The sequence below is a fragment of the Budorcas taxicolor genome, chromosome 16 (genome assembly GCF_023091745.1).
Source record: "Budorcas taxicolor isolate Tak-1 chromosome 16, Takin1.1, whole genome shotgun sequence".
Taxonomy (NCBI): Eukaryota; Metazoa; Chordata; class Mammalia; order Artiodactyla; family Bovidae; genus Budorcas; species Budorcas taxicolor.
The window spans coordinates 37,823,464-37,844,628 of record NC_068925.1 but is presented as its reverse complement, the minus strand read 5'-3'; the positions used below and the strand labels follow the sequence as shown (position 1 = coordinate 37,844,628).

At 38.6% G+C, this 21,165-nt stretch overlaps 1 protein-coding gene across 3 annotated transcripts in view; it reads left to right on the top strand.

The window, feature by feature from the left end:
• Window positions 1-21,165, top strand: part of NME7 (NME/NM23 family member 7) — a 249,673-nt gene that overhangs the window by 63,821 nt on the left and 164,687 nt on the right. For all 3 annotated transcript variants that reach the window (XM_052653459.1, XM_052653458.1, XM_052653460.1), the window contains exon 7: window positions 3,688-3,796. In XM_052653459.1, the coding sequence (XP_052509419.1) occupies window positions 3,688-3,796 (109 nt within the window). The remainder of the gene's footprint in view (window positions 1-3,687; window positions 3,797-21,165) is intronic.

The window sequence follows — 21,165 nt, the reverse complement described above, 5'->3', positions numbered from 1 at the left end:
AGAATGCTCAAACTACCACACAATTGCACTCATCTCACATGCTAGTAAAGTAATGCTCAAAATTCTCCAAGCCAGACTTCAGCAATACGTGAACCGTGAACTCCCTGATGTTCAAGCTGGTTTTAGAAAAGGCAGAGGAACCAGAGATCAAATTGCCAGCATCTGCTGGATCATGGAAAAAGCAAGAGAGTTCCGGAAAAACATGTACTTCTGCTTTATTGACTATGCCAAAGCCTTTGACTGTGTGGATCACAATAAACTGGAAAATTCTGAAAGAGATGGGAATACCAGACCACCTAACCTGCCTCTTGAGAAATCTGTATCCAGGTCAGGAAGCAACAGTTAGAACTGCACATGGAACAACAGACTGCTTCCAAATAGGAAAAGGAGTACATCAAGGCTGTATATTGTCACCCTGCTTATTTAACTTCTATCGCAGTGTACATCATTAGAAATGCTGGACTGGAAGAAACACAAGCTGGAATCAAGATTGCTGGGAGAAATATCAAGAACCTCAGATATGCAGATGACACCACCCTAATGGCAGAAAGTGAAGAGGATCTAAAAAGCCTCTTGATGAAAGTGAAAGAGGAGAGTCAAAAAGTTGGCTTAAAGCTCAACATTCAGAAAACTAAGATCATGGCATCTGGTCCCATCACTTCATGGGAAGTAGATGGGGAAACAGTAGAAACAGTGTCAGACTTTATTTTTTGGGGCTCCAAAATTACTGCAGATGGTGACTGCAGCCATGAAATTAAAAGACGCTTACTCCTTGGAAGAAAAGTTATGACCAACCTAGATAGCATATTCAAAAGCAGAGACATTACTTTGCCGACTAAGGTCCGTCTGGTCAAGGCTATGGTTTTTCCAGTAGTCATGTATGGATGTGAGAGTTGGACTGTGAAGAAAGCTGAGTGCCGAAAAATTGATGCGTTTGAACTGTGGTGTTGGAGAAGACTCTTGAGAGTCCCTTGGACTGCAAGGAGATCCAAGCAGTCCATTCTGAAGGAGATCAACCCTGGGATTTCTTTGGAAAGAATGATGCTAAAGCTGAAGCTCCAGTACTTTGGCCACCTCATGCAAAGAATTGACTCATTGGAAAAGACTCTGATGCTGGGAGGGATTGGGGGCATGAGGAGAAGGGGATGACCCAGGATGAGATGGCTGGATGGCATCACGGACTCGATGGATGTGAGTCTGAGTGGACTCCGGGAGATGGTGATGGACAGGGAGGCCTGGTGTCCTGCGATTCATGGGGTCGCAAAGAGTCGGACACGACTGAGCGACTGAACTGAAATGAACTGAATAATGGACCCGTTAGGGTGGAGGGACGTGTGTTGTGGGAAAAGTTAGAATGGGAGGTCAGTCAGGTGGTTAGTGAAGTTGTTAAAGGGAGAGTTGGTTGGCATGTGGCATGGACCAGAGTGACAGATGTGGAGGTAGTGGATGGAGTCTCGATATATTTTGAAGGAATTCCTGATATATGGGACAGGTGGAGAATAATCAGCAATTACTGTTTCTTGTTGTTGTTGTTTATTTTTGGCTCGTGCAATTGAAGGATAAGGAAAAAGATGGGACTGAACAGATAATGGGAGACAGTGGAAATTAGAAGTTCTGTTTTAGATGTTTTAAATCTGAAATGTCAATATGGATGTGTAGTTCGGGGCGGAAGTTGGGCCGGAGGTTAAAACGTAGGAACCATCAGAGTACAGAGAGCATTGAAAGCCATGGGACTCAAGGACCTCAGCAAGACAGTGACAATAGAATAGTGACAATAGATAGTACTAGACCCCTCACGAGCACTTAAGGGTCTGCTAGATAGGAGAAAATTATTAAAGGAGACTGAGAAGAAGTGACAGTGAGGTGGGAAGAAAACCAAATAATGACAGCATTCCAGGATGTAGGGATCAATTGTGTCAAATGCTGTTGGGTCAGGTAAGGTGAGGTCTGAGAATTAACCAGGTACTTGGCAACGTGGAGGTGGCTGGGGATTTTCGTGAGTAAACTTCCACAGAATGAAAGCCTAATTAGTTGTAAGTTTAAGAGGGAGTGGAAGAGAAGAAGACAGAATGAAGACATCTCTTCTGAGAAGTTTTGTTGCAAAGGAAGCAGAGAAGAGGAGCTGTAGAAAGGCCCTGTCCTTGCAGTTTGCAGTCCTCTACCATAGCTTCTTGTCACACTAGGTTTACTTCATTCATTCATTCACTACCTACCAGGACCCTGTAGGTATCTGAGTTTTCACCTGTACCATACATGTTCTCTGAGAATATGTAATCAAAGCATCTGGTACAGGTCTACAAGTGGTACTTGGTGATACTCATCAAGAAGATTAGTAAGCAAAGGCATTAATACAATAGAAAGATACTTGTGTAAGGAATGGAACATTTTAATTCTCAAGAGTGGTTAATGCTGGAATCACTCAAGTATATATGCTACTATTTGAACAGTTCCTCAGATTGTTTTTTTGTTTTTCTGGCCACACCATAAGGCATGTTAGCTCTTAGATCCTCAACCAGCAATCAGACCTGCACCCCTGCACTGGGAGTGCAGAGTCTTAACCTCTGGACCACCAGGGATGTCCCCCAGTTGGCTTTTTAAACTGCACACCAGTGTGGTACAGTAACACATCCTATTATCTTTCAATTTTTAAATTTAGTGAAAGTGAGTATTTACTTTGAGCTCTTTGTTTTAGATTCTGAAGCACCTACAAGGCTATGCAAGTTAGTTCTTTTGTGGGACAATTACCAAAATAACTACAACCTTGGAGAAGTATAGGGTACTGATGACTGGCAGCATCAGTAAAGGCCTCCTGGAGGAACTGATCTTTGAAGGGATCCTTTACACATTAGCATGGTTCTTTGAGGACAGCTGGCTTTATAGGGAACAGTGGAGATAATAGTAGTAAAAGCTTAGTGGCAGAGAAGCGTATGTCTGAAAAATTGGTTAGTGTGACCATCTTCATGGCCAGTTCAAATTGCTGGGTTGTCCTTTTAATTAATTATGTGCAAAGCAAATAGCACAACATGTATCTGGTTATAAAATAACATTCATGTGATTTGACTTTAGCACTATATATGTGTGTGTATATATATATATATATATAATTAATTTTAACTGACTGTAGCTCTCATTCTTGAATACTCATCTGTTTCTGTAAAGATTTCCTAATTTTTAACTGCATTTTAGACATTTTAATGAAAAGCTTTGAATCAAACCTGTCTCTCATAAACTGATACTCTGGATAAAATAGGGAACTTTATATTGATTACATCCAATATTCAAAATTTTAAGACATTCTCAGTTTTATTCCTGGGACAGAATAATACATATTGTCATTGCTTTAATACTTCTTTATATGTTCTTTTTTAAGACTTAAAATAAGGTTCAGTTCATCAGTTAGCCTTTGTAAAAATAATTTTTAGGAAATTCAGGAAAGAATTTATATTGTGAAACTTTAAAAGTAATTGCTTTGTTCTTCCCCTCTCATATAAATAGCTTAGGAGTAAAAGAGATTGTATTTGGGTAGGAGCCTATGGGGCCTCCCTGGGACAGTCACTTCCCCCATACCCTCTACTTTAGCTCCTCTCTGAGGTACCCAGATAGTAGTCTCTGATGCACATTTCCTGAGTCGTTTTACAGATGTATAACAAAACTACATGTGCCAAAGTCATTTCTCTCTGTCTTTAGGAAATGGAGTTATTTTTTCCTTCGAGTGGAGTGTGTGGGCCAGCAAACACTGCTAAATTTACCAATTGTTCTACTTGTTGCATTGTTAAGCCCCATGCTGTCAGCGAAGGTAAGTACTGTGTTAAATACAGTAAAGCCAATACATTCTGCTAATAGCTGAATTTGTTAATATTTGTTTTCTTGATATAGGTTATGTGTTGAAATTAAAATATAGTTTTAATATTTCCATTCACTTTTTTGAAGGCACATGAATAAAAGTGATGTAATATGAGGGCAAAATCTGAGTTTATATTTGTCTTTCTCTTTGTGCATTTCTAAAAGGTGTTCCTTGGGTTCCTGCTCATGCTCATCCTATTACTGATCTTGATTCCCTGACTTTTACTCTGCTTTCTCTTCTCCCAGCCACATACTGTGGTTAACTTAATTCACTTAAACAGCACTTCTAATTTAAAGCAAAATCTATCAGATCTGCCGTATGCCCTTCCTGAGAAAGCTGGAAACTTCTTTTGGTTCTGAGTATCTGAAACAGAGTTCTTTCATATGTGTGTTTGTGTGTATGTGTGTGAAAGAGTTCGCATTTTTTTCTTTATTTTTTTTCATGTGTTTGTTTTAGTCTGTTCAATGTATTTTTGTCAGCCATCTCAAATCCTTTTGGAAATGAGATGGGGTATAATTTAAAAGGTCATCTTTAAAAAACTGGAATATACTAAATAATAGATGTTTAAATAAATACTAACTAAATAATATTTATTTATACTAAATAAATAGATGAATGAATGGGTTTAAAAAATTTTTGTTTTCTAAGTATTATATGGGTTTAAATCATTTTTAGTTTTTAAAGATTTAAACTATATTTCATATACTCGTATTTGATATGTGAAAGTAGAGGCATATGAGTTCAAGTAAAAGAAATTTTTGTTGAATCTAATCAGATGGCAGAATATTTTATTTAAACTTTGATATATGAAGGCATTTTTTATTTTTAAATTTCAATTTTAGAGATATTTTAAACCATTGTGAAATGCATAATTAACCCAATTCAGCTTAAGCTGTGACTATATGAAATAAAGTTTCAGGTCTCATGTTGAGTTTATTATTAGATTTACTTGGCCCCCTTCCACTGGCTGGTTTGTGTTTCTTTTTCTATAATGATCCAATTTCCTGGTGCATTTAATTTTACCTGTGTTCTCAAAGAAGAGATTTCTTTTAAAAAAGAGTTGTTAAGAGAGCAGCTGAAATGGAATAACAGAAAATTATCTTTTGTTGACTGTCCACTCCCCCGAAGAAGGCCAAAAAGGCTTGTTGGTTAAGCAAAACTGAGTGTATTGCTTACTACAGTAAGGAGATCACACCAGGATGGACTCTTAGTGGACTTTACAATGGAGAGGTCATGGGCAGATAGTATAGAATTTCAGGTGTGACCCTGACAGATTTAAGATAGGTCTGTCAGTGCAGTGATATGATTGAAATGGGGTAAAATTTGTAATATAATAGTTTAGAATTAGTAGAAACATTGAGGCTAGAATCTTAACCAAGTCTTAAAAGTATATAACTGTTCGAGTTATTTGCCCCATTGAAGGAATATTGTGAAAAAGAAACACTTTGAATAGTCTGTTGTTGAGATAACCGGACTTTTGGGAGGTTCTGGAGCTAAACAGTGAAGTTATTTACGGATTTACAGTTTTATCTTTGTGGGCAGTAATTTCTTGGCACAAATGATAAAGTCATGTGGATGTAGGTGGCCTTGGTTCTTAGTATTCTAGTTAATCTATATGGATGCAGTGATTCACTTCTAACTTCTAAGAGAACTAGAGAAAAAAAGAGCTTAATTTGTGGAATAAATGGTGGAAATTTGGGGTATTGTAGTCTTTTTACCTCAGTAGATTGAAATATATTTTGTTATTTGGGACTTAGGATTTAAAAGGGAAGAAAAACAAGGTGAATTTTCTTGTTTTGTTTTCTAGTTTAGAAATTATGCAATGTGTTTGTCTTGATGTCCTTAGTATTATTTATATATAGCTAGTTTAATTCCATCGATAAAATGAATTATTTTTACTCTGAAATCAGGCTGTGTAAATTTGTATTCTGGGTCTGCTACTTACTAGCCATGGGAATACTGGATAAATTACTTAATCTCTTTGTACCTTGTTTTTTCATCTATAAAATGGGAATAATAGTATCCCCTCTTCACAAGGTAGTAGTAAGGTTTAAGTGCACTAAATGTAATGGTCACATGACTAAATGATTAATTAATTAAATGTAGAGATTAATGTCCTAGACAGTGCCCGGAACTTAGAGCGCTATATGTGTTAAGCATTATTACTATTACGATTACTACTATATTCCTACTCCCACTACTACTGTCATTATCTTTTCCTTTTTAAGTGAAGGTGAATGACGCCTTGGAGACAAAGCAGTAGTTTAAAATACTAACAAAATCCAACGTCCGTCATCCCCAGAAAGAAAATCCCTTTATTGTTTGAGGAACAAAATACTTTATTTTTTTTAAGTCTAAACTTAAGCCCATGAAGTAGGATTAATGCTTCCATCTAGTTGTTTTGGCAGCTATCAGAAATTACCTATTCCGATTATCCATTACTGTTGGCCCTGGGCAGGAGATGTTAACCAAATATGGGAGAGCTGCTTTTGTACTTGTAATGGTCAAGACATTAGGCTTTTTGATATATTAGAACCCTGAAGTTTTGTTGGAAATTTTCCTTACTTTTAACAGATTACGGCATTGAACAATTTGCTGCATTTTTCATAACATTGCCCTCTCTGATTGTATGTTCCTCCTCAGTAAAATAAGTTAGGATAGTTTAAGAATAGAATAGATATTATTCTATGAAACTGTGTAGAAAATTCTTATGAAAGAAAAGTATATTGTGTAGCTCACTGTTGTGTTTTGGCTCTGAAAACTAACTTACTACCTAACAGGCGCCCCCCTGAATTTTGGCTGATTGAATTTGGTTAAGTTCCCAGCTTTTTGTGTGTTGGATTTCCTTCAAGTAATTCAGCATCTGGAATATTATGGAAGAAGCATGACAGTTTTTGGTATAGAGAGATTGAATTTACATATGATTTCACTTATATGAGGAATATAAAAAATGAACAGCAAATGAACAAACAAAGCAGATACAGACTCACAGAATCCAAGAATAAGCTGGTGGTTGCCAGAGGGGGCAGGGTTTGGGGAGGTAGACAAAATAGGTGAAGGAGATGAAAAGGTACAAATTTATAAAATAAATAGGTCAGGAGGATGTAATGCACACATAGAAGAGTCAGTAACATTGTAACAGCTTTGTATGGTGACGGATGATAACTCGTCTTAATGTGGTGATCATTTCGGAGTGTGGAATTGGTGTACACCTGAGACTAATGTAGTACTACATGTTAATCATAAATAAAAGGATTGGATATAACATTGTTAATCTCAGTTTCAATAAAAAGTCTTGGAGTGGGCCCAGCTTTGCTAGGAGTTCGAGTTTTAAACTCTAAAACTCACAGTGTTAGAGTTTTGTGATTGTTTTATCCTATCTGAAGGAGTAAACAGTCGAAGGGAATGTACAATAGGTTCATTGAACTGTTGTACATATAAAACTCTGACTTTGTATGGAGCTTAGCATGCATTTTTGAAGCACAAAATTATAGGTATTGAAAATATCTAATGAATTTGTAAGTTATGGGGACTTTCAGTGAAGTCATCAATGTATTCAGTTATAAGGAATCTCAAGAGTTCTGTTAGTTCCTACTAAAGAAGCCCAGTCTTCAGGAAGAATTGCTTTTAATGGTCCTAACAAAGTAGTTGTGCATTAGGCTACTGAAAACCCTTTAGAAATAGTGAAATTTGCCTGCTAGTATGTTCTAACATCTAATACCCTTTAGAAGGAAATGAGAGCCCCTAGGATTGTCAGTTGTAATGTCTTGAATGAGGGCAGAGAAGAAAGTCTCCTCAAATCTTGTTAATGAGACTGTTAGAACTTAAGTATAGAAGAACAATAGCTTTTTATTATTAATACTAATTGTAGTTCATGTTTATGGAGTGAGGCTAGGTATTATTTGAAATGCATGCCACAGAGGAAGAAACCTAGGCAGTGAGATGTTAATAACTTGCCCAAAGTCGTACAACTCTTAGGTGGTTTATCACATTATACTATCCTGCATCTACATGGGTTATCACTTAGACCCTATAAATCTGCATCATCAAGTTTGATTATTAACCCCATTTTACTGATATGGAATCTAAGAATTAGAAGGGATAAGTTATAACTTGAAATCCAGGGCTGTTTGATTCCACAGCTGAAATTATTTGTGATATTTGTGCTACTCCATGAATAGTGAGATCAACTAATTGTGGAATGCCATTCCTGATAGGTATGAAGGGTAATCTGAATATCTTAAACGTAGTTTTAAAAATCTTAACTGGGTGGAAAATACTTATAGATGCTCAGCATCACTATCACTGGTTATTAGAGAAATGCAAATTAAAACTACACACCTATCAGAATGGCCATTATAAAAAAATCTGCAAACTGTAAATGCTGGAGAGGGTGAGAAGAATAGGGAACCCTCCTACAGTGTTAGTGGGAATGTAAATTGGTACAACCACTATGGAGAACAGTATGGAGGTTCCTTAAAACACTAAAAATAGGACTACCGTTTGACTGAGAAATCCCACTCCTGGGCATATACCCAGTTCAGTTCAGTTCAGTTTAGTCGCTCAGTCGTGTCCGATTCTTTGCGACCCCATGAATCGCAGCACGCCAGGCCTCCCTGTCCATCACCAACTCCCGGAGTTCACTCAGACTCACGTCCATCGAGTCAGTGATGCCATCCAGCCATCTCATCCTCTGTCTTCTCCTTCTCCTCCTGCCCCCAATCCCTCCCAGCATCAGAGTCTTTTCTAAAGAGTCAACTCTTGGCATCAGGTGGCCAAAGTACTGGAGTTTCAGCTTTAGCATCATTCCTTCCAAAGAAATCCCAGGGCTGATCTCCTTCAGAATGGACTGGTTGGATCTCCTTGCAGTCCAAGGAACTCTCAAGAGTCTTCTCCAACACCACAGTTCAAACGCATCAATTCTTCAGCACTCAGCCTTCTTCACAGTCCAACTCTCACATCCATACATGACCACAGGAAAAACCATAGCCTTGACTATATGGACCTTAGTCGGCAAAGTAATGTCTCTGCTTTTGAATATGCTATCTAGGTTGATCATAAATTACTTTTCTTCCAAGGAGTAAGCGTCTTTTAATTTCATGGCTGCAGTCACCATCTGCAGTGATTTTGGAGCCCCCCAAAATAAAGTCTGACACTGTTTCCACTGTTCCCCGTCTATTTCCCATGAAGTGACGGGACTGGATGCCATGATCTTCGTTTTCTGAATGTTGAGCTTTAGGCCAACTTTTTCACTCTCCTCTTTCACTTTCATCAAGAAGCTTTTTAGCTCCTCTTCACTTTCTGCCATAAGGGTGGTGTCATCTGCATATCTGAGGTTATTGATATTTCTCCCAGCAATCTTGATTCCAGCTTGTGTTTCTTCTAGTCCAGCATTTCTCATGATGTACCCAGAGGAAACCATAATTCCAAAAGATACATGTACCCCAATGTTCATTGCAGCACTATGTACAATATCCAGGATGTGGAAGCAACCTAAATGTCCATCAGCAGAGGAGGATATAAAGAAGACGTGGTGCTCTGTACAGTGGAGTATTACTAAGTTCTTATTTTGTTTTATCCTATTTTTAAGGTTGAAGTCTTTTCCTAGGTGTAATTTATTTTCATGTATTTCAGTTTACTCTGTCCCAGAACCACTCCCTTGTTCCTTTTCTCCTCAGGGCCTTTCTACTACTTTCCTTTCCCTGGGAGGTGCATCCCTTCCTCCTTCTCCCACCCCCCATTTTTCCCTCAGGGAAACCCCAAATGACATGTTCTCTTGGCACTCTCTGCTTTCCCTTTATGGTGCTTAGCATGGCTTGCTATTATATATTGTGTAATTATATCTGTATGTGTGTATGCATGTAGATACATATATAGCTATAATACATAATATATATTAATTTTTGAGTGATCATTTTTACCTCTACTGTATTACAAACTCTGATTATAGGAACAGTATTTGTTTCATTGTCATACTTTAAAAAATATTTTGTACTCCTCATTGTAATTTTTATTTTAAGAGAAGAAAGTGAAATAAAGTGTTAGTTGCTCAGTTGTGTCCGACTCTTTATGACCCCATGGGCTGTAGCCCACCAGGCTTCTCTGTCCAAGGGATTCTCCAGGCAAGAATACTGGAGTGGGTTGCCATTCCTTTTTCCAGGGGATCTTCCCAACCCAGGGATTGAACCCCTGTCTCCTGCATTGCAGGCAGATTCTTTACCATCTGAGTCACCAGGGAATGTGTTACTTAGGAGTCTTTAGTATCTGAATGTTGTCAGAGAATGTGGTCTCTGTGATGTTTGTTTCTTTGAAATTTGTTGTTGTCCTTTGTGACTTAACTAGTGACTCATTTTAAAAATTCCAGTGTGTGTTTGAAAAGAAGGATGTTGCTGCATTGTTCTCTCTTTATATATAAGTAGTTATTCATTTAAACTGGTTGCCCCAAATTGTATTTTTTTGATCTGCTTGAATAATCAGCTTCTGAAAAAAACTTTGTTAAATTCTTCCATGTTAAAATTATCTATTATTATGAATTTTTCATTTCTCCTTTCAGTTTGGACTGCTTTGTTTATCTTGAGACTTTTTTTGTGTGTGATTATCTTTTTATTCCTAATGTAGTGTCTTACTTTAGTTCCAATAATTGTTTTTTGTTGTTTACCTTAAAAGAAGGCATATATTTTTCTAATTTTTAGCCTTTTCCTTATATATCTTATAACCATTATAACTTAATTTTATTTCATTCCTATTTAAAATTTTTTTGCTTTTTCAATCCAGTCTAGCAGTGTTAAAATAGTTGAATTTAACTGATTGTCATTTATTGTGATAACTGATTTGGATTCCTTTCTTTATCATGCTTAAGATGTTTTTTTCATTCTTTCTCCCTGCTCTTTAACCCCCCACCTCTTTCCACCTTCTGTTGGATGGATACATTTTTCTTTATTTCCTTCTTTCTCTATTGTTTATCTGCCAATGTGAAAGCCCTAAAGAGGGGATCAGCAGGCTACAGCCATTGGGCTAAGTTGGACCAGCTGCCTGGGTTTATAAATAAATTTTTATTTGGGACTCCCTTGGTGGTCCAATGGTTAGGATTCTATGCTCCCAAAGCAGGGGGCCTGGGTTTGATCCCTGGTGAGGGAAATAGACCCCACAATCTGCAACTAAATATCCCAGAGGCTACAACAAAGATGGAAGATCCCAAGTGCCACAACTAATACCTGGTGCAGCCAAATAAATGTTTTTTGTTTTTTTTTTTAAATAAAGTTTATTGGAACACAGCCATACTCATTCATTTATGTATTGTCTATGGCTGCTTTTATTGCTACATTAGTATGATTGAGCAGTTGTGACAGATACTAGTAAATCCTGAAAAGCCTAAAATATTAATTGTCTTACCTTTTATAGAAAAAGTTTACTGACATCTGACATAGAGTATATATTTTTTAATTCATTTGTTCATTCACTAACTTGTGTCCAACTCATGTTCAACTCTTTTGCGACCCCATGGACTGTAGCTCACCAGGCTCCTCTGCCCATGGAATTCTCCAGGCAAGAATACTGGAGTGGGTTTCCATTTCCTTCTTCAGGGATCTTCCTGTACCAGGGATTGAACCCATGTTTTCTTTTTGGCAGATGGATTCTTTTCCACTGAGGCACGAGGGAAGCCCATATTTTTAAATTGGTTCTACTTAAATTTTAGCATCTTAAAATTTAAATTTTAAATTAAATTTAGCATCTTAAAATTTAAACTTCTACTTAATTTTTAGCATCTTTAGTACTTAACTCTAATAAATCATTTTAATAAAATTTGAGTTTGTTCACTCCAAATTTTTCCAAAGACAGGCTTTAGAATGGTTTAAGCAACCACTAAGATCTTCTTTTCTCATCTTCCAATGTATTGGTGTGAAAATGTTCTCCTTTTTAAATTTTAAGTAACTTTATTGATGTATAACTTATATAATATAAAATGTACACATTCTAATTGTACATTTTTGGCACTAATGTCAAACTCTTAGAGTCAAGAAGTCCTCCTTAGTGGATAAACTTGGTCCTGGCTGATATCTCTTGGGAGACATTTAGAGGATAAGTGTTTTTGATTATTTGCATGTTACTATGTGAAAGCAGGAAGATTGAATAGATTATTCCAGGCCTGATTGTGTGCCTTTATGATTATAGGTTTTTTTTTTTTTTTTTTACCAATGACAAAGCAGTGAAAAGTCACTGTGTCTTTTATTGTTGAAAGTCAGGGCTTGCTCTTTACAGCTGACTGGAATATAGAAACATCTGTTGCCAGGCAGCCAAAGCACTAGCACCTACCAACTGTGAGGTGTGCATGAGGAATCCTAGACTCTCTTCAGAGCCTAGTGATATGTAGTACAAGTGGAATATCTGTCTATACTCAAATGTCTGAATTAGAATAAATAAGAATATGGATAAAAGAATGGCAGAGAGCTCAGTGAAAGTCCTAATAACTCTATCTGGCAAGAATGATCATAGTATATAATGTTTGGAATGACTGTTATAATTCTATGGCTTGACACTGATTATGTGGCCTTGAAGACATTTCTTGACGTCTCTAAAGCTTTATTTATTTATTTTTTTGTTCTGCAAAATGAAGATGACAGAACCTACTTCATGAGTAAGTTAATACATGTGATGTACGTGGAGTAGTTTGCCTAGTAAATACACAATGAAGTGTTGACTATTAGTAGTAGTAGCTTTAGAGATAATATCATGTAACACATTTTTTGAAAAACCTGAATCAGTTATGTTTTATCTCTTTGTAACAACCATCCCCAAATTAGTTCCTTAAAAATGATTTATTATTTCTCACGATTCTGTGTGTTCCCTGGGCTCAGTTGGCAATTTTCTTGTGGTATACATGAGGAGCTAAAAAGCCTCTTGATGAAAGTGAAAGAGGAGAGTGAAAAAGTTGGCTTAAAGCTCAACATTCAGAAAATGAAGATCATGGCATCTGGTCCCATCACTTAATGGGAAATAGATGGGGAAACAGTGGAAACAGTGTCAGACTTTATTTTGGGGGGCTCCAAAATCACTGCAGATGGTGACTACAGCCATGAAATTGAAAGACGCTTACTCCTTGGAAGAAGTTATGACCAACCTAGATAGCATATTCAAAAGCAGAGACATTACTTTGCCGACTAAGGTCCGCCTAGTCAAGGCTATGGTTTTTCCAGTGGTCATGTATGGATGTGAGAGTTGGACTGTGAAGAAAGCTGAGCGCTGAAGAACTGATGCGTTTGAACTGTGGTGTTGGAGAAGACTCTTGAGAGTCCCTTGGACTGCAAGGAAATCCAACCAGTCCATTCTGAAGGAGATCAGCCCTGGGATTTCTTTGGAAGGAATGATGCTAAAGCTGAAGCTCCAGTACTTTGGACACCTCATGCGAAGAATTGAGTCATTGGAAAATACTCTGATGCTGGGAGGGATTGGGGGCAGGAGGAGAAGGGGACGACCCAGGATGAGAGGGCTGGATGGCATTACGGACTCAATGGACATGAGTCTGAGTGAACTCCGGGAGATGGTGATGGACAGGGAGGCCTGGCGTGCTGCGATTCATGGGGTCACAAAGAGTTGGACACGACTGAGCGACTGAACTGAACTGATACATGAGGTTGCTTAGTGACTTCATGCAGCTCGAAACTGTGCTGCAGCTGGAATGTACAAGATTGTTTTTCATCCTTCCAAGACTATTTCCATGTGGCATCTTGCCATTCAGCTTCCCTGGTGGCTCAAATGCTAAAGAGCCCACCTGCAATGCAGGAGACTTGGGTTCGACCTCTGGGTCAGGAAGATCCCTTAGAGAAGGAAATGGTAACCCTCTCCATTATTGTTGCCTGGAGAATCCCATGGACAGAGGAACCTGGTGGGCTAGAGTTCATAGGGTCACAAAGAGTCAGTCACAACTGAGCAACTAACACTTTTTCACTTCCTTACCATTCAGTAGTCTGTCCTAAGCTTCATTATGGCATGGTTGCTGGCTTCCAAAAAGAGTATTCCAAGGCAGTCCTCAATGTGCAAGAGCTCAACAAGCCTCTGCTTCCATCATGCCTTACTGTCCCAATGGCTAACTCTAGTCATGTGGCCAAATCAGTATGAGAGAGAATTACACAAAAGCCTGAATACCAGTATGTAAACTGAGAACTTCCAGATGTTCAAGCTGGATTTAGAAAAGGCAGAGGAACCAGAGATCAAATTGCCAACATCTGTTGGATCATAGAAAAAGCAAGAGAATTCCTGAAACACATCTATTTCTGCTTCATTGACTGCGCTACAGCTTTTGACTACATGAATCACAACAAACTGTGGAAAATTTTTAAAGAGATGGGAATACAAGACCTCCTTACCTGCCTCCTAAGAAATCTGTATGCAGGTCGAGAAGCAACAGAACTGAAGATGAAACAATGGACTGGTTCCAAATTGGGAAAGGAGTACATCAAGGCTGTATATTGTCACCCTGCTTATTTAACTTCTATGCAGAGTACATCATGAGAAATGCCAGACTGGATGAAGCACAAGCTAGAATCAAGATTGCTGGGAGAAATATCAATAACCTCAGATATGCAGATGACACCACCCTTACGACAGAAAGTGAAGAGGAACTAAAAAGCCTCTTGATGAAAGTGAAAGAGGAGCGTGAAAAAGCTGGCTTAAAACTCAACATTCAAAAAATGAAGATCATGGCATCTGGTCCCATCACTTCACGGCAAATAGATGGGAAACAATGCAAACAGTGATAGACTTTATTTTCTAGAGCTTCAAAATCACTGTAGATGGTGACTGTAGTCATGAAATTAAAAGATGCTTGCTTCTTGGAAGAAAAACCATGACCAACATAGACAGCTTATTAAAAAGCAGAGAGATTACTTTGCCAACAAAGATCTATCTAGTCAAGGCTGTGGTTTTTCCAGTAGTCATGTATGAATGTGAGAGTTGGACCATAAAGAAAGCTGAGTGCTGAAGAATTGATGCTTTTGAACTGTGGTGTTGGAGAAGACTCTTGAGAGTCCCTTGGACTGCATGGAGATCCAACCAGTCAATCCTAAAGGAAATCATTCCTGAGTATTCATTGGAAGGACTGATGCTGAAACTGAAACTCCAGTACTTTGGCCACCTGATGCGAAGAACTGACTCATTGGAAAAGACCCTGATGCTGGGAAAGATTGAAGGCAGGAGGAGAAGGGGATGACAGAGGATGGACATGAGTTTGAGCAAGCTCTGGGATTTGGTGATGGACAGGGAAGCCTGGCGTACTGCAGTCCATAGGATCTCAAAGAGTTGGACACAACTGAGCAACTGAACTGAACTGATGAATCCCAGGGATCATGGTTCACTGGGGACTGCCAGTGTAGCAGTTTCCCTCAAGTGCTATAAAGTTTGTACATGATTGGAATTTGGTACTTGAACCTGAAACCATTGAGATATGTTAGACAGTGCTTCTCAAGCTTTTCAGTGAACCAGAACCACTTGGGGGACTTTTAAAATGCATATTTCTGGGTCCTAACTTCAGAATTTAGTAAGTCTGGACCAGAGGCCAGAAATAAGTATTTGAAAAGTCTCTCCTAACCTAGAGGGGTCAGAGGTGGGAGAGAGGTTTAGTAGGGATGGTGTATATGTATACCTATGGCTGATTCATGTTGGTGTATGGCAGAAACCAACACAACATTGTGAAGCAATTATCCTCCAATAGCGATAAACAAATATATTTTTTTAAAGTTTCCCCAGGTCATCCTGATGAACATCTGATGTCCAGTTTGATAACCATTTATCGTAAATTTTGAGCACAAGGAACAGCCTGTGTTTCCTCTGGTGATCTACCTGTATCAGAGGCTACTTTTTAGTTGTTTAGTTGCTCAGTCATGTCCAACTCTTTTGTGACCCCATGGACTGTAGCCTGCCAGGCTCCTCTGTCCATGGAACTTTCCAGGCAAGAATACTGGAGTGAGTTGCCATTTATTTTATACCAAGTGGAAGATTTGTAGCTTGTTTTCTGTGGCAGGTTAATAACAACCACGAAGAAGGTTAAGGAAGAGTTACCTTTTAGTTTTCAGTAATTCATATGACTCCACAGAGGCAGTCCCCTGTTCTAGGTTTTAAGTTGGTGAGAATTTCTTGGAGTGATGGAAAATTTGAGTATCCATGGCACTCTGCTTTACCAAAGCAGCTTTTCAGTAATGCTATTTCAATAGCATTATTCTCAATAATGTCTATTTAGCAGTTTAATAAAAATAATAGAAAAGTTTGACCTGTGTCTAGCTAGGCATTACTCTCTAAGTGAGATTAGAATGAAACCTGTTTTTATTGAAAGAGCACTGGAAGAAGTCTAACATTAAGGAAAGTGACTTCTAAGGTCTCTCAGAAGTCTTAGTGTAATTTTAAGCTTCGATAACTTTAGAATTATAAATGCAATAAATAATACCATTTATAAAATTAATTTAAATTTCTTTTACATTTATTCCATGTTTTGTAGCTTGAATACAGTTTATGTTTTGGTAAATATTTAAAAAGAAATCTACATAACTTTCAAATCATATTTTATTATACATTTCTAGCATTTATATTTCTAAGTTACTACACTAAGTCTTGTGGGACAGCCTGTATATATATTACTGAAGGAAATGATATTTATTGGCAGGAGAACTATTTTGTTTGAGGAAACTTCATTTTCCCATTCCTTTTCTTCATCTTTTTATATGTTAGAATTTAAGAGTTACCATTCAGGGAATGATGTTACCGAGGCAACATGACATGTATGCCTTTGAGATTATTCACCTGTTGACTTGTTCAGTTCAGTTCAGTCATTCAGTCATGTCCGACTCTTTGCGACCCCAAGGACTGCAGCACGCCAGGCTCCCCTGTCCATCACCAACTCTCGGAGCTTGCTCAAACTCATATCCGTTGAGTCGTTGATGCATCCAACCATCTCATCCTCTGTCGTCCCCTTCTCCTCCTGCCTTCAATCTTTCCCAGCATCAAGGTCTTTTCCAATGAATCAGTTCCTCTCATCAGGTGGCCAAAGTATTGGAGCTTCAGCTTCAGCATCAGTCCTTTCAATGGATTTTCAGGAGTGATTTCCTTTAGGATTGACTGGTTGGATCTCCTTGCTGTCCAAGGAACTCTCAAGAGTCTTCTCCAACACCACAGTTCAAAAGCATCAATTCTTCAGTGCTCAGCTTTCCTTATAGTACAGCTCTCACATCCATGCGTGACTGCTGGAAAAACCATAGCTTTGACTACATGTTTTCTAGGTATTCACAGAGTGTTTAAGAAGGAACAGGATCCATGCAAGAATAGATGCTGAGTTTTGACAAAATACTACTCTCCTTGTTTATTTTTCATGCTCATGTCTGTTAGAGGACCATGTAAAAGGTCAGTAAGTAATGCCGAACATAGTTAGAAATGTTCTGTGCTGTGAGTGCTAAGTTGCCTCACCAGTTGCGTCTGACTCTTTGCAACCCCATGGACTATAGCCCGCCAGGTTCCTCTGTCCATGGGATTTTCCAAGCAAGAGTATTGGAGTGGGTTGCCATTTCCTTCTTCAGGAGATCTTCCCAACTCAGGGATCGAACCAGCATCTCTGAAGTCTGCTGCATTGGCATTGGCAGGCAAGTTCTTTTACCACTAGCGCCACCTGGAAAGCTCAGAAATGGTCTAGACTTGAGGAAAACATATCTCAAAGAGTTTACAAAGACAGTGTGTTCCCATTCTTCTGCCTTTGGAGGGATCTCCGGTACTGATTTATTGTGTATCTTTCTTACTCCTCCTCTGCAGAAATGCCCCTGTAATTGCACAATGACAGAGGAAGACAGGACTTAGGCTTTGGTCTTGTTCTTTGGACAGCTTCCTTCCACTAGCCCAGGAGTAGGACCCATCTCTCTGGAGCTGGGGCCCAGGGATTTGGGACACATTATGTTACTTTATCAGGAGATATTTTAAAAATGAAAAGCCATGGTAGCATGACCTTGTGTGGTAAGACTTTAAAAGATGACTCATGTTACATGACAGATTATAAATGAGGAAATTCTGACAATTTAGTGAGAATTGATTCTTATGAGGAAGAAAAAAGGCACACATCTAAAGAAAGGATGGTACCTTACAGAAGTCTAGAGAGCTTGGGTTTCCAAATGACATGTTAAAGGACGAGAGCAGTTGATACTTAGGAGAAGTGCTGGAAGATATGATCTGTGTCATTACTTTTTGCGTTGTTTAATAAATGGTACACTGCTTTTCTGCATATTCACACAAATTTCCTACTCTAGAAAGCCTGTGGTTCAAAGTTCTTACTTGTTTCAGTGGTTAGTTCGTTTATGCCCTGTCTCTACCTTACATCGACTACATCTCTGTGTTGTCATATGGTGGCTTGTGTGTGCCAAATGGGAAGTTATTTCTCCTCAGCCATTTTCATGGTGGTCATTACAGAAGAGCTTAGTTATCAAAGGAACACTCTGCAGTGTCTCTTTAGGATAATCTTAAAGGTCTTTTCTCATTATTGAAATACATTTACATGTTTTGCTAGTTTCTGGTGTAGAGCAAAATTATTCAGTTATATATATATATAACTGAATGTTCTGATTTTTTTCTGAGCACAGATGGTCACTTTAAAATTATTAAGCTGTTATATATTTTGCCTAAAACGTGTACTTTTTATATTTTACAGTAAATATTTAGAAACTGGGCAAGGGAAGGAGTAGATGGTATGAAAAGTGAAGCTGTAGTCTCTCAGTTGTGTCTGACTCTTCACTACCCTATGGACTGTAGCCTGCCAGACTCCTCTATCCATGGAATTCTCCAGGCAAGAATACTGGCGTGGGTAGCCATTCCTTTCTCCAGGGGATCTTCCCAACCCAGGGATCGAATCCAAGTCTCCCACATTGCAGGCAAATTCTTTACCATCTAAGCCACCAGGGAACCAGTCGATGGTATAGTATGTTCTTATTTCCTTAAAAACAAAAAATATATGTACGTGTATTTGTACATATGTTTAGTATTTCTAGAAGAGTATGTAAAGTCTTACTTACAGTGATTTCCTCTAAGAGGAAGGACTGAGAATCTGGGGTGGAAAGGAGATTTACTTTCACCATGTACCACTCTTACTTCCATTTTGTTTGTTTTCCAATGAGGCATATTTTTAAAACTTGTATAAAAAAGGATAGGGGAAATTAAGACCCCAAATTCAGAACTTAAGAATTTAAGACACGTTTGACTTGTTTTGGAGAAGGAAATGGCAACCCACTCCAGTACTCTTGCCTGGAGAATCCCATGGATGGAGGAGCTTGGTGGGCTACAGTCCACGGGTCGCAAAGAGTCGGACACGACTGAGTGACTTCACTTTCACTTTGACTTGTTTTTTACAATGACGTAGGTGTGGAGTAACGGGATTAAGGAAGAAGCGGACTAGAGATTAAGTCATAGGCTTTTCAGATCGTACTCGCCTTTTTCATGGCCGGGAGAGTAATTGTGATGCTGTCTTGTCCTCAGATCTTTTGCTCCCATTCATAGTTTTCAAACTTTAGTGAGCATCTGGGTAACTGGATCTGGATTGCTAAAATAGAGATTCCTGGGCCATACCTTCAGAGAGTTTGACTCAGTATGTCTTCATTTCTGAAATTTCCAAGTCAGGCTAATGCTGCTGATGCAGAGACCACATTTTGAGAAACAATGATCAGCAAAACTGCCCCCTACATAAGGACATGCTGGAAAATAGACCAAAAATAGAGGCCTGTACCCAGTACATATAAACTGTGCTTCTAACAGATGAGGAGCAAGAGTTATATAATTTGTGGCATTATGTCTACTTTTAAGCCTATCTATGAATGGCAATGTAATTTTGCCAACTGGGGAAATTAGATAGAGTCATTTAAAGTCAACAAAAGAAGCAGTGTTTTTGTAATAAGATGTCTAAGTTTGTTTCCTCCTTAATGGTGACTTTGGATAACTGGAATAAAGAAAATAAATGTTCATATTTTTAAAAATTGTGCAAAGACAAGCTTCAAGAGTCCTTTTCTTTATATGTTGTAAAAATAGAATACAAAACAACGGAACTAATTTTATGGAAGGGAAAAGAATTTTACTTGGTTTTGTTCATTTTAGGGTTAATGGACCCATGGTTTTGAATTACCTTTTCAGTCTTTTCTGGTGCTTGCTTATAAAACTAACAGATTTTTATTGGTAAGTTATAACGTTGTTGTTGCTTAGTCACTAAGTTGTGTCTAACTTTCCTGCAACCCCATGGACTATAGCCCACCATGCTTCTCTATCCATGGGGTTTCCCAGGCAAGAATACTGAAGTGGATTGCCATTTCCTTCTCCATGGGATCTTCCCAATTCAGGGATCAAACTTGTGTCTCCTGCATTGGTAGGCAAGTTCTTTAAAAGATGCTTGCTCCTTGGAAGAAAAGCTGTGATCAACCTAGACAGTGTATTAAAAAGCAGAGACATCACTTTGCTGACAAAGGTCCATATAGTCAGAGCTAGGGTTTTTCCAGTAGTCATGTATGGATGTGAGGGTTGGACCATAAAGAAGGCTGAGCAGCGAAGGATTGATGCTTTCAAACTGTCGTGTTGGAGAAGACTCTTTAGAGTCCCTTGGACAGCAAGGAGATCAAACCAGTCAATCCTAAAGGAAATCAACCCTGAATGTTTATTGGAAGGACTGATGCTGAGGCTGAAGCTCCAATACTTTGGCTACCTGACGTGAAGAGCTGACTCACTGGAAAAGACACTGATGCTGGAAAAGATTGAGGGCATGAGAAGAAGGAGGTGAAAGAGAATGAAGTGGTTGGATGACATCATCCACTCAATGGGCATGAGTTTGAGCAAACTCTGGAAGATAGTGAAAGACAGGGGAAGTCTGGCATGCTGCAGTCCATGGGGTTGCAAAGAGTCAGACATGACAGCAACTGAACAGCACCACCACCAGGGAAGCCCCTATAACATGTATAGCACATGTACAATCATATTCATGAAAACCTCCTAGAAACGTGATGTCTACTTGCAGTGGGACTTGTGCTTTCTCCAACCCTTCAGAAGAGGGACTGGTTTCTTTCAAGATTAGAAAAAATCTCCCACTACCTGGAAGCCAGCAGTAGTATTCTGTGCTTTAAAAATGTAGCATTGCTTTGTGATTATGTGATTGACTTGTTTTCCGTGGTAACCTGGTGTTAACTTTGTACGTCTGATGATCTGTTTGCCTAATACTACAAAATTTTCAGTTTTTGCCCTGTCAGCTTGGTACCCTGCTTTGTTTTTCTTGGACTGTCCATGTTTTAAAATTGTAATCTTATTTCAACCATGCTGATGCTGAT